The 14029-nt window shown below is 45.6% G+C and overlaps 1 protein-coding gene across 1 annotated transcript in view; it reads left to right on the forward strand.

Annotated features, from left to right (window-relative positions):
* Positions 1-14029, forward strand: part of RYR3 (ryanodine receptor 3) — a 572028-nt gene that overhangs the window by 449559 nt on the left and 108440 nt on the right. Inside the window, exons 48-52 of the mRNA XM_057542134.1 lie at positions 1328-1548; positions 5250-5340; positions 7016-7156; positions 8498-8661; positions 10881-10959. Of these exons, the coding sequence (XP_057398117.1) occupies positions 1328-1548; positions 5250-5340; positions 7016-7156; positions 8498-8661; positions 10881-10959 (696 nt within the window). The remainder of the gene's footprint in view (positions 1-1327; positions 1549-5249; positions 5341-7015; positions 7157-8497; positions 8662-10880; positions 10960-14029) is intronic.

Raw genomic sequence — 14029 nt, forward strand, 5'->3', positions numbered from 1 at the left:
TCCTATAAACTCCTTGATTTAAAATATTAAAATATTTTTAACTTGTGGGACGTTCCCAAGTTTCCTGATCAAAGCATTCAACTTGTTTATAGATCAAATAAACAGCAAATACTATTCTAGAATTTGGTGTTCAAATCACATGCTTGTCTACACACCACCTACCACAAAAGAAGTTTTGGATTCAGTTCCTCAGCACACATATTTTCATGCATTCTCTTTTGAAAACTTTTAAGCCACCGGAATCAAAGCTCTTCCTTCCTCATTTTAACAACTCTGTCTTTTAAAGTGATAAATGTGGAAGATTAGCTATTTCTTTCCATATGATTACTGCAGCTCCTAGAAGGCAAACTTTTGATAATTAATAGAAACGCTCAGAAATATGTACCATTCAAAGAAAACAGTTTATCAGATCGTAAGTTAAAGGAAATGTGTTACAGATACAGTGGCTGTGATCATGACAGGAAATAAGGATAATATTTCATCTCTCTGGACCTCAAGGTTTCTTTGGCAGTTCTGCACTTTTCAAAGATGGTAGTTAAGCATGCTTTGGCTATATTTAGTGTCACTAAGTGGGCCTTCCTTAAATCTAAGGAAGGCCCACTTAGTGACACTAAATATAAATGAGCAAGAGATAACATTGTGCATGAGGATTATAGCAGAGTTTAAGAGGAGGCCCTTGATGTCTATTCCTTGTACACTTTTTCCCCATGCAGACTTATGTTCCCTTCAGTGATGTCTTCCCCTCATGCCAATTATCAGATTGCAAATTGCTCACAATGCTTCAAAAATTAGGTGATGGGGGTCAGAGCTCCACTTCCTCTCTGTAAAATTGTCACACAACCAGTGAGTTTGAGCGCTTGCTCAGCTTGTAACCGTTTACTAATCTCACGATCGCAAGAGGACAGCTTGTGAGTCTCCATACGGTGAAAACAGAGAGCGAAAACCAGAAGAATAATACAGTAGCCTGGCCGTTGGTCTTTGCACATATCAGGGGTGTTGGGTTAGACTGGTCATCAGCTGATTTTAATAAGCGTTTAGGCTTCTTCTTTGAAGGGAACAGATGTCTGTGGACCATTTGGAATGAGTTAGCACCAGCTAGCCTTTGCTTTTCTTCTGTTATTGTCTCTTTTAACCTGATTCTTTTTCATTTAAGATGCAAAAGGGAAATAGGTCTCTTTAGACCAGGTAGAAAGTCGTTCCGTCTGTCACTGTGAAACACGCATATGTGTACACCTCCCCGCCCTGCTAGATGAGAGCTCAGTACAGGGGGAATCCTGGCTCTGTCTTTCCCAGGAGACTAATCGGCGTCTCAATCGTCTTTCTTTAGGTTTCCCTCAGCACCACCGAGGCCGTGCTGGCCCTGAACAGGTACGTATGTTCTGCCGTGCTCCCACTCCTCACGAGATGCGCCCCTCTCTTTGCTGGAACAGAGCACCACTCCTCTTCGATCGACTCTACGCTGCAGACGATATACAGGCTTTCCAAGGGCCGTTCCCTCACCAAAGCTCAGAGGGACACCATAGAGGAGTGTTTGCTGGCCATTTGCAAGTACGTACCCGGTCTTATGTGCTTCACTTCCGTGTACGCACCCACATCAGCTGCATTGAATGGTGTAACCCAAAACCTGGTGAATCGAGTCTGAGGATATGCTCAGACTCTAAGGATATGCTGGGTCCCCTACTTGCTACAGGCTCTTTTTTCTTTTTTTAAAATGTTTATTGAAATATAGTCGATTTACAACGTTGTGTTAGTTTTGTATACAGCAAAGTGATTCAGGTATACATATATATATATATATATATATATATATATATATATCCATATTCTTTATTTTAGATTCTTTTCCATTATATGTTATTACAAGATATTGAGTATAGTTCCCTGTGCTGTACAGTGGGTCCTTGTTGGTTATCTATTTTTTATATATATATATATATATATGTATGTATGTATGGTTTTTTTTTCCCCACGCTATTTTTTAAATATTTATTTATTTATTTATTTTGGGCTGTGTTGGGTCTTCGTTTCCGTGCGAGGGCTTTCTCTAGTTGCGGCGAGCGGGGGCCACTCTTCATCGCGGTGCGCGGGCCTCTCACTATCGCGGCCTCTCTTGTTGGGGAGCACAGGCTCCAGACGCGCAGGCTCAGTAGCTGTGGCTCACGGGCTTAGTTGCTCCGCGGCATGTGGGATCTTCGCAGACCAGGGCTCGAACCCGTGTCCCCTGCATTGGCAGGCAGATTCTCAACCACTGCGCCACCAGGGAAGCCCTGTATGTATATTTTAATCCGAAACTTCTAATTTATCCCACAGGTTCTTTCTGATCGCCTCTCCTTTGAGGCTTATCTCTCGCTCTGGGGAAGTGAGGCCGACAGCTCGGGCTTTAGCCTTTAGGGCTGGTGAACCAGGAGATGAGACTGATTTTCAGGCCTGAAGTATTCTGAACTAATAAGAACTGAAAGGACTGACCAGTTGTTTATTTCTAGGCAGGCCTAGCCCCCTACCGCATATAAGAAATAATGCTTTAGTTCCTAAAATAGAGCCAGAAGCAGATTTTCCTATTCTGAATGAGTGGACCTTTACACAGAGGCCAGACTGTAAAAGTGTCAATCAAACAACCTACTCTAGGCCTCACAAGGCCTGAAACGAAGAAAAGAAGGCATCTCCAGTCCCCGTGGGGAATGAAGGGCAGTAGCTTTCACTGCTACAGATGAGCATCAGGGCCAAACAAGGAAGAAGGTAAAGTCACCCCCAAGAGGGGAGATTGTCAGGAAACTCCATCAGGACTGGTTGGGTCAAAGGAAGAAGGACTCTTCCCGTGGTGGGTCTCAGCAGCACAGTCTAGGACCAGGCTCTGCTGTTTAAGCCAGTGGCTTTCCACCTCAGCTATGTATTAGAATCACCTGGGAGCTACTAAATAAATACCCCAATGCCAGGCCACACCTCGGCCCAAAAAATCAAAACCTTTAGGGCTGAGAGCCAGACCTCCAGCTTGTGAAGCTCCCCAGATGATGCCATGATGTAGCCAAGACCGAGAATCACTGCTGTAGGTTGTCCTGGAGTCAGGACCAGCAGGTGCCCCCCTTTAGCGGCCAGCTGGGTCTGGTCCTGATTCTTGTTGAATGGGTTGTTTCCTAGTCACACAAGAGATGACTGCTCAGTGAGGGGCTAGGGCTGCCTAGAAAAAAGGAATTGGTCAGTCCTTTTAGGACGTCAAGTTAAAAGGCAATTTCACATTTATAGTTCAAATGTAACAATGGTCCTTCCATTTTAAATGCTTTATTAAAATTAACCTCTATCTGCTACCTTTCTATCATCTAAGGCCTACAGGCTTCAACTGCTTTAGGGACCAAACTGTGTCATGCACAATACTGTTTGCCTAGGGTGTGGAGTGGAAGGTGGGAGACCTCCACCCAGGCCCCATAGAAGGGGTTTCTCTCTGAGATCCTCTGCCAAAAGCAGGCCCTATACTCTGACACCACTTCATTCATTCCAATATTATTAGAACTGGCAGAGAATTAAGCTCATTTGAATACTGTTGGTCTTAGAAGAGAGACAAAGCTTGGTAAACACGCTGTAGGCCTCTAGGAATTAATAGGGTGACTAGGGTTTCTATGCTGCCACTTCAAAAGGAGAGACAAGAGCCCCGTTACTGGTGTACATGGGCTCCTACTTTTCTTCTGAGTAGTGGTCAAGGGAATAAACAGTGAGTCTGCACAGAAAGAAAGTCTTCTATCAGCATCGATTCTGTAATTGGCTGGTAGCCACATCGATCACAGCTATAGATCTTGTTCTACCTTTTGCTGGATCTGAACTCAACAGGTATCTTAGAAACCAAACCAAAAGTCCTGTCTCCCAGCATAAGCTGTTTCCTAGTTAAAAAAAAAAAAAAAAAAAAAAAGTCATGGCGAGACTGATGTTAGCGCAAATGTTTTTAAAGAATCAGATCAGACCTTGGGGAAATTAGAATTTTACATCAAACCAAAAATAGAGCTCACAGGCCTATACCTGTACTCCTAGGAGCTTCCCCACTCCTCCTCTTAACCATCTGAGCTCTAGAACTAGAACACAGACAAACTGACATTTACATAGATTTTTAATTTATTTTTAGTAAGTCAGGAATTGATCAAGTTAGAGATTTATTTTATTCCTTGATTTTATTCGTTAGTCAGTCTAAGGTGATATTGCTAATTGGGTAAATGATGTAAAAAAAATGAGGAACTTTATACGCTTATAATTACTACATTTAGAGACAAGTTTTTTTTTTTTTTTTGCTATATATTATGCCTGACCTCTTCAGGGCTTTTTATCGCAAGGCCAGCTCTACCAAAAGTTGTGAAACAGACGAACTTTGTTGTCTGTCTCCATTCATGTCCATGCTTCTTGTTGTGGATGCCTCCAGGGCTTTCTTTCCTGGCATTTTTACATTCAACATCAGTTATTAACTTTGCCTCCATGGCTCTTAGGCATCTCTGAAAGGGGCTCACGGGCTGAACTTACGTGCCAAATTGTGTGTAAGTGTGTATTTTCACTGGGAAGAATCCAGAGGTTCCACTGGGTTTTGAAAGGTTTGGCAATCTGAAAATATAGGCTAAATCAGCGTTGCTCATCTCTCCTTTCTCTATCTCAGAATTTACTTGCACCAAATACCAAGGCCATGAACGCTTTGATAATTTGATACATTGTTCTCTAATTACTCAATTTGCCTTTTAAAGGAGTTTTTTGAGGACCGACCCTTAACCCAAAGAAATGATCTCAATAATGAGAGAATATCAGGGATCAGGTAGTAACTCAGAGCATGCCTCAGATCACACCAGAAGGTGGCCTCAGATTCCACCCGTGCAGCTGATCACCTCTAACTTTTTCCTTTGCAGAGCTCGGGAGGATGGTCGGTTCGTAGCAATGGCTCTAAAATCACCGGCACTTTCTTTCTGTTATAGACTTCTTTGTACATAATCAGTGGCTGTATTTTGAGTGTGCATCAACCCTAGGACATCTTGTCACATGGTGATTGGAATTTAACCTTAGGGATCTCAAGCCATGAGCCCACTCCCTTTTTCTGCATTTTAACTATACTCAGTTTTTAGAGTGTTTTATCATAGACTGTGGTTTATCCACGATCGTTTGATTTAGGAGCTAAGTGTTTTGAAGCTTAGCTCTAATATATGGTTATCGCTGAGTATTCCTTTCATTCCCTCTTCCTTATTTTTTTTTTCATTTTATCCTTTTGTTTTTCTTATTTCATACTGCAGTCACTTGAAGCCTTCCATGTTACAGCAACTCCTGCGACGTCTAGTTTTTGATGTCCCGCAACTCAGTGAATACTGCAAAATGCCTCTTAAGGTAAACCTTTCTATTGTTACAGAAAAAACAGTCTATGGCCCAGGAAACTTGCCTTGTAAAACATGATCTTCACAACTGGGGGAGCAAAATACATCTTAAATGGGTTTTACTCCTTTAAGTTGATAGCTAACTAAATACGATCTCCAAAATCAAATCCCTTCTTGAGTGTCAAGGTCGGAAAGAGTAGTTCTGCTAGATTCGTTAACTGCTCCAATTTTCCTTAATCGATTTCTACCAATTACTTGTTATTTAGCAGAGGTAAGTGAGGGCACTTGGATTCTGTACTTTCCTGCCCTAATTAGGTTTTCAGAATGTTTTTAATCTCAAAAAGCTTTGAAGGCCCTGTGATTCTTCATTTAGGTACAGAAAATAAAATGTCCCTTTTCTATTCCATACTGTGTTGTGCTTTTTTTTTTCCTTCTGTAACAGGTCCTCTTTTTCACTTTTTTTTTTTTTTTACTTCTTTTCACTTGTTTTATTAATGAAAAGTAAGGCCACAGAGCCCTCTCTTTGCCACCTGATTCCTGATTTTCTCACAAATTACCAACATTTCGTTGCTGGTATAGGGAGCATCTGGGCCTGGGTAGAAGGACACCAGAATCAGCCACCCACACAGAGGGCAGTATTTTTCATCTTTTACCTCTGAGGCACCTGCCATATTAGCATATTCAAAAGGGTCAGCAGTGGCCAGCCCAGTGATTTCAACAGAACTTTTCCCTCTTTTCAGAAATATCAATAGTTCAAGCAAGGATTTCAAGAAGCATTTTACCGGGATAAACAGAATTCCCAGAAGCCTTTAGTTCATCCTCTTTCTCCACGCCAGGCAGAAGACAGCTTGTATGCTGTCAGAGATTCCACAGTCCTCCATGGGCTCATTCTTCTATCTAACCCTAACACTCCCAGTTTTCATCCCAAAAAATCCTTTAGCTAAAAACCACAGTTTTTACAGTTCGACCTGGCATTGCTTCCTTGGCAGACCTGTGCCGTCAGCTGGATTCTGGCTCCCAAAGAAACATCATCGATAGCCCTCAATAAGCTCACCTTTACCCCTTAGATCAGAGGGATTTTTCTTGGAGGATGTGGATCCCGCCGGCTGAGATGGGACCATTGGCAGTGTACGTGTGCCCTCTATTGGCCATGTGGGGAACTGCTGCAACATGGCTGGACCATCAGAAGGCTCAAGCGAAAGGCAGGGAAGCCAGGGGCAGTAATCAACGCTGAGAAAATCTGCAGACCCACAGCCTAGTCCCCACCCTCCCCTCCCCATGTCAGCATTACCAGGATCTCCCAGATTTGTTATAAGCAAAGATCTCAGAAGAAATTCTCCCCATCCCTGACTGCCTGGAAAAGCACATGGTGACTACTTCCGGAGGGTAACGTTTTCTCAGTAGGAGGAGACACAGTTCCTCTCCATTTTCCAGGAAATGCGAGGGAAGAGTTAGGAGGCACAAGAATTAATCAGGTAGATTCCGTTCAGGCTGGAGCTCGTTAGGCACAAGAACAGAGGGTTCCCAGTGGCGTTTGGGGGCCTCTCTGTAGATAACCGAACTGTTTCCATTGTTGGTTTCACTCTCCTGACGGGTGTGTGCTGTTTTCTTCTCCCCTGTGTGCTGTTGATACCTGTGGATCATCTCTGCCCCACCCCACTGGTGCACATCTGTTCTCAACCTCCCAGCTTCTGACAAATCACTACGAACAGTGCTGGAAGTATTACTGTCTGCCGTCAGGCTGGGGGAGCTACGGTCTGGCTGTGGAAGATGAGCTGCATCTGACAGAGAAGCTCTTCTGGGGGATTCTTGACTCCCTTGCCCATAAGGTAATGGCAGTGCTTCCTGAACAAAGAAGGGGGGTTGCCCAACCTCGGTGATACAACCGCCTGCACGTAAGAATAGCTGATACCTAGTCTGCCTCTATCTACCATGTGCCCAGAACTATGCCAGGCACTTCACAAGCGGATCGCATTCATTACCCCAACTCTCTCAAGTAGGAGCTAGCCCGACCCACATTTGACAGGTGAGAAAAAGAGCAGTTGATGACTTGCCAGACTCACAAAGCTAATATATGGAAGGGCAACTTCCAGAGTGAATCACGGAGATATTTCCTGGTTCCAGTATTAATGACTTACCCCACCCCCATTCCTTCCCTGCTATGTTGTGGGGCCCCGGTTAGCTGGCCTTCACCAAGTCCAAGCCTAGAGAAGTCCTAGCGTCTGCCCTGATGCAGGGACATGGGGTTCCCAGGAGACCTTACGCCATTCAGGCGAGGTGCTTCCCAGCCACTGAGGAGAAGGAGCTTGAGGGAGGATGCGGGCCCCTGAATCCCAGGCCTTCCTGTGTAGTCTGATTGGATTACAGCCCCGACCTGTAGGCAGCCTCACACCTGCCTCCCCTTCCCTTACCCCGGATTTAGATTTGTGACGTCACCAGCTTTAGACAAGATCGGGAACATTCAGGGTGGTGTGGCCATAGACAGGTCACCAGCTTTAAAGGTAGAACATGAGAAGTTTTTCGGGTTTTCATACAGAAGTCTGGAGCAGGTGTACAGCTGCAGTCTGGTGTTTACCTACACTTACATGATCTTCCCTCCTACCTTCCTTTGGTCTAGTACAAGCAGATCAAAGGTTGTCCCTCACCTGACATGTTTTAACTGAGATTCCTTCCTGGCCGGGTTCAGGAGAGAATGTCTGTGGTACAGAGCAGTCTGCTGATGGTGTCAGCATATGACCCGCATCAGCTACCGAGGGAGCCAGCAGAGCTGCTGTACCCTCTCTAGGCACAGAGTGGACCACTTTCTATAACCATCTATGGCCGACAAGTTTGTAGACTCTGTTGGCCTAGTGAGAACCACTTTTAACCTTTAGATATTCCTGCAATTAACTAGTTAGGAGATACTGATTTAAACCTTGATTTAAGGTTTCTCAACCTACAGCAAACGGTGACTTGAAGGCTTTACAGATTGTCACTTTTCTGTGACAAGGATGCCTCAGTTTCCACCAGAATGTATTACAGGCTTTACATGTTCCCCATTTTGGTTAACCTGGGCAAATGCACGTGTTTTTTTTTTTTTTTTTTTCTTCCCAGCTAATCGGTGAGTGGTTCTGCCTGGCGGGCTATGGTTTTGTTGTGTGTGCTAACGTGGTCTTTGTCTTTCCTCACAGAGGTATGACCCAGATCTTTTCCGAATGGCCCTGCCCTGTCTCAGTGCTATAGCTGGGGCCTTGCCACCAGACTATGTAGATACCAGAATCTCAGCCACATTGGAGAAACAGATCTCAGTGGACGCAGATGGCAACTTTGACCCCAAGCCTATCAACACTATGAAGTGAGTCCAGAATCATCTCTAAGCTGGTCCTAGATTTTGCCCTGTGGCCAGTGTTTCTCTTTCAGAAGGTAGCCAGAAATTTAAGCTTCCCTCCCTTCCCTCCTGCCAACATGGTTCATCATGTCCCTTGACACTACGAGTCACATTAGGTGCTAGATTTTGTGCTCAACTCCTGAAAGATTAATCCATCCATATCTGATTAGATGCTGTATTATTATATTCTGGGCTATTTTTTTGGAGGGTGGGGTTGGTTTATTTATTATAAGAGGTAGATGCTCTCCACATATGTCACCTGAGGCACCACAAGAACCCTGACAAATGATGCAATTAATTTATTAATGAGTTTTTTGACGAAATCTTTGCTCTTTGTGAATTAGGCCTGTACAGTACTAATAACATCATACATCAAAACATCTCCATAAATAACACTCAGCTGAGCTCCAGCAGGACTTCAGGGTGTGAGGGCAGAACAACATGGGGTCCTTATTTGAGCCACTGGACCTGCTCTTTGCCAACGGATGCTGGATCTTTGGAAAAACTCTACAATAGCGCTTTTTCATTTCTCCCCCTGATTCTCCAGCATTCCTCATTGGTGATGATTAGGCCACGGACAAAGTATTAGACAAGATCTGCTCAATTTTGACTTTGGCGGCATGGCCCCAATTATGATTATGGGTCGTGGGGCATACAGGCTTCATCTCCAGCTGCAGTTTCAATGAAAAGCTCCAAAACTGCTGTAGAATGAGCAGGGAAAAGAAGGCATCCCCTGTGAGCCCCTTGGACTTATGTTTTATGGCAGTAGTTCTCAGATGAGAGCCATAGCCTGAGCCCTTCCCCAGAGCTGTCAACTTTGATAACATATAAAATTAATCTTTGGGAAAATTAAATACATATTCCATCAGCAGAGCCTTGAGCTGAGTGGATGGTGGGAAACAGAATTGAACCTGCTGTAAGGAAGAGGTAAGGGGTGTGGTGAGTCTTCAAGCTAAGGCCAAAGGGAAGGCAGGTATTGATTTGGAGAACTTGGCCCTATGAAAACGTAAGTGTGCTGAAGGAGGACAAAAGGTGTAATCACTTGGACGCTTTTATAAACATCATGAGACAATGCAGTAGTCTAGCAATGGTGTGCTAATGATGACTCATTCGGTGTTTTTTTGAGAGTTCTGATTTCTTCAAATAGACCTCTGACATCAGTATGGCTCTTTGAGTACTGTGAATAATGGAAACTGTGACCAAAACGTAAACAGAAAAGGGCCTTATTGCAAGGATGTGGGGTCATTATTAAAACCTAGTGAAAGGCTGACTAAGCAGGCCTCAGCAAGGGCAGGAACTAAGGCAGAGTGACCAGATGGACATTCTCCAGGTGTCCACATTGGATGAGTCACCCTGAAGAGTTTGCTCTCCTGGTCTCACTCAACTCAGGATTCACATTCCAAGTTCCCTGGTGGTCTAGTGGTTAGGATTCAGTGCTTTCACTGCTGTGGCCCAGGTTCAATCCCTGGTCGGGGAACTGAGATCCTACAAGCCGTGCAGTGCAGCCAAAAAAAAAAAAAAGATTCAAATTCCAGGAAGAGTGAGTCTGACTGGCCTCGTCAGAGCCAATCCTCAGAGACAGTTCACATAAGACTGCACGCAAGTCAGGAAGACTTATTCCTTAAAGCAAAGTGGAGGCGTATTGCCAACAGAAGGGGCAAAAGCTGCAGGGCTAACAGAAGTGACAGGTGTGTCTACTGGGTTGCCATGATTCTAGTATTTAAACATGAATCACCAAACCCCAAAATGTAGACAAGCACTATTTTGTATCATTTGGTCCTGTAGCTACCCACTTCTGCCATCCGCAGATCAGAGTTGTGAGATGGCAGGACAGTGTCTTTGGATGAAGGGATTCTCACGGTCTAACCTGGACAGGTCTGACCCAGGAGCCAAAGTGGTTCTTAGGAGCCAAGGGAACCCAGAGCAGCTGGAGGGAGGCCACCTGTGAAGCAGAGGCTGCTGCAGAGACGCCCTCTGATTAGCCATGGGTGTGTCTGTGACCTGGTCCTGGATATGCTTGGAGCTCAGGAAGGTCACTGCGTCTGGGGTCCAACTTCAAATTTGGGGTTAGCTGGTTGATAACATGCAACTTCTGATGGCCAATTGTTAGCTCTGGCCATCTTTTCGGCACATGTGACTGAAGTGCTTGGGGAGGTTGTAATTTTATTTTTCCCCTCATTTCACAGTTTCTCCTTGCCTGAAAAGTTGGAATACATCGTCACCAAGTATGCTGAGCACTCACATGATAAATGGGCCTGTGATAAGGTAGGGATCATCATCCAACCGACAATTGTCAGGGGAAAAAAACAAAACAAAACAACAGCCCAAGAACATGAAAGGGTCCAATCCTGGGAGTCTGCCTGACTTGTCTTAAGTGACAGACTCGCCATGCCAGCGGCATTCATTATTTCTGAGCGGCGATTTCCCAGGGTTGGTGGAGATCGGAGAAATGGGCGGGGGCAGTTGCTGACGCAGCTTTTTGTGTCTCTCAAGAAAACGATTGCTTCTGGGAGTGTTAATGTCTCTCTTCACGTTGCATTTCCTGGAGTCGGCGCCCAAGCACATGCTTGCGTGTGTTTGACATAAAGGCTTAACGTGGGGCCGGAGGCTTTTATTAAATGTTTCCTTTGAATGTAGTGTCAGAAAAGGGAAAATTGAATGGAAAGATTTACCCTTGCATTTTGCCAGCAAGCTGAATTTTATTCTAGGGAGGACACACAGCTTCCTGTGGCGGGCAGTGCTGGAACTTCCAGACCCTCCCTTATTAGTAAGCCTGTCCAGCTGTTGTTTAAAATTCTTCACCACATGAGGTCAGGCTGCTAATAAGTTTAATTGCTCTGTCAGCCCTTTAATGCTGGCAGGCACATGGGGAGGAATGCCAAAGACATCTCGGAGTCCTGTGGGCAGCCAGTTAAGTACTGGGCCTTTGCCCAGCTGCAGCTTATAGCCCATAACGGTGGACCTGTCTCCACAGCAAGACCGCAGAAACCACCTGCCTGGATGCACCCTGGATGAGGGGCAGCTTGAAGCCCTGGCTCAGCCTCTGCTCTGATTCTTTCCTGAACCCCTGTTTAGAGCTCATGATGACACCAATCGTTGTATCTGTAGAATGGGCTAATACTCATGATTCTAGAGCAGAGGTTGGCATGCTTTTTCTATAAAGGGCCAGAGAGTAAACATTTTAGGCTTTGTGGGCCGGACAGTCTCCACTGCAACTACTCATCTCTGCTGGTGTAGCACAAAAGCAGCCGATGACAACACGTGAATCCATCGCAATATCCAATCCATCCCTAAGCCATGTGCCTTTTACCTCCTTAGTCGCTTTTGAATTTGAATGGTTCTCTCTGTGCCCATGCCTTGGTTTTAGTCTAAGCTGCTCTCATCTTTCACCCAGACGATGTGATAACCTTCTAACTAGTCTGCCCACGTGCACTTTCTCCAGTCTGTTCTTCACGCTGCAGGCAAGTGGTAGTTTCTGTATGCAAATTTGGTCAGATTCTCCCAAATGGGTCATGTTCTCCAACCCAGCCCCTTCTCCTTGTTAAAATCCCTTAATAACTTCCAACTCTTTTCATGTAAACGTCAAACTCCTTAAGATGGCCTGATAGGCCCTGCTTCATCTGGTCTCTGCTACCATCTCTAGCCTCATCTCTCCCTTCACCCTCTGCCCTCCAGCCATATCCCCTTCATTTAGGCTCATTCTCTCTCTCTCTCTCTCTCTCAAGCACACACACACACATGCGCATAAACACCCCCCCCCCACACACACACACTCTGCATATGCCTGAATCTGCCCCCTGTCTGAGCCAGGTACCCATCTGCACTCACACGTGTGAAAACACCATTCACCAATTCCTCCTTCAAAATCTGTCCAAGTGTGAATTCCTAGGACGCCTCTTTCCCAGATTTCTCAGTTATAGGCCCTCTTAGCACCTTGCTCTTTTCCTTCCCAGTATTTTTATAGCAGTCTTATATAGTTGGATTTGCAGCAGTTATACATTTATATATACCAGTTACCAACTATGCATTTACTGGCATGGTATTTGATGAATCACTCTCATCCACTAGCCTGGAAGCTTCAAGTTTGCTCACCCTTGCCAGGTGGGCGTTGATAATCTGACAGGAAAAGAGTATTTTCCCTTGCCCTCAAGGACCCCACAATCGGTGGGAGAAACCAAGTAAAGCAGCCGTTATACAGGTTGTGCCGTGCTGTGATGGGCGTGAGCACGGGGTGAGAGCACGCAGGAAGAGACCCCAGCCCAATAGGGAGGGTCCGGGAATGCTTCCTCCAGCTGCTGACACCTACAGGGTGTGATGAATGAGGGGCCATTGTTCAGGCACAGGGGAGCAAGTGCACTGCAGGCCCTGGAAGCAGCGGGTGCAGACCCCGAGAAGCAAGAGAGTGTGGTGGCTTTAGGGGAGCTTGGTTCAACACACTGGGGTCACAGAGTAGGGCAGGGGAAGAAGGGCAGGACATGAGCCTAGAGGGCCAACACGATCTTCGCTGCAGCAGTAGAAGCCAGAAAGAAATTTTTTTTTAAATTTTTATTTATTATTTATTTTTATTTTTGGCTGCGTTGGGTCTTCATTTCTGTGCGAGGGCTTTCTCCAGTTGCGGCAAGCGGGGGCCACTCTTCATCGCGGTGCGCGGGCCTCTCACTATCGCGGCCTCTCTTGGTGCGGAGCACAAGCTCCAGACGCGCAGGCTCAGTAGTAGTGGCTCACGGGCCTAGTTGCTCCTTGGCATGTGGGATCTTCCCGGACCAGGGCTCGAACCCGTGTCCCCTGCATTGGCAGGCAGATTCTCAACCACTGCGCCACCAGGGAAGCCCCCCAGAAATTTTTAAAGCAGCAGAGTGTCCTGAGCAGGGTATTTTATAAAAATCACTTGACAGTGGTGTAGAAAATGGAATCCGTGAGAGACAGCAAGACCGGAGACAGGGAGACCGCATAGGAAGCCGTTGCAGTAATCCAGGTGACAGCTGATGGTGGCCTGAGCTAAAGCGCCGGCAGGAAAGTGAAGGAGGGGCAGACCAATAGGTCTGGGAGGTTGAACACACATGAGAGAGCGCAGAGATGGAAGATTCCCACATTTCTGGCTTGAAAAGTGAATGTAAGCTGGTGCTGTTCACGGAGATACAGGGAACCTGAGAGGAAGAGCCATTTAGGGAAGTGAAATTCCAGGTGCTGTTTCAGACCTGTTGAGAGGTACCTATGGCCATCCAAGCAGAGCTTAAATAGGTATGGAAGTTAGGAGAGAGATCTGGGCTGGAAATGCTGATTTGGGATTCATCCACTTAAGGACCATGGGCCTAGATTATATCCCCCAGGGACA

This window comes from Balaenoptera acutorostrata, chromosome 3, assembly GCF_949987535.1.
Source record: "Balaenoptera acutorostrata chromosome 3, mBalAcu1.1, whole genome shotgun sequence".
NCBI classification, from domain to species: domain Eukaryota; kingdom Metazoa; phylum Chordata; class Mammalia; order Artiodactyla; family Balaenopteridae; genus Balaenoptera; species Balaenoptera acutorostrata.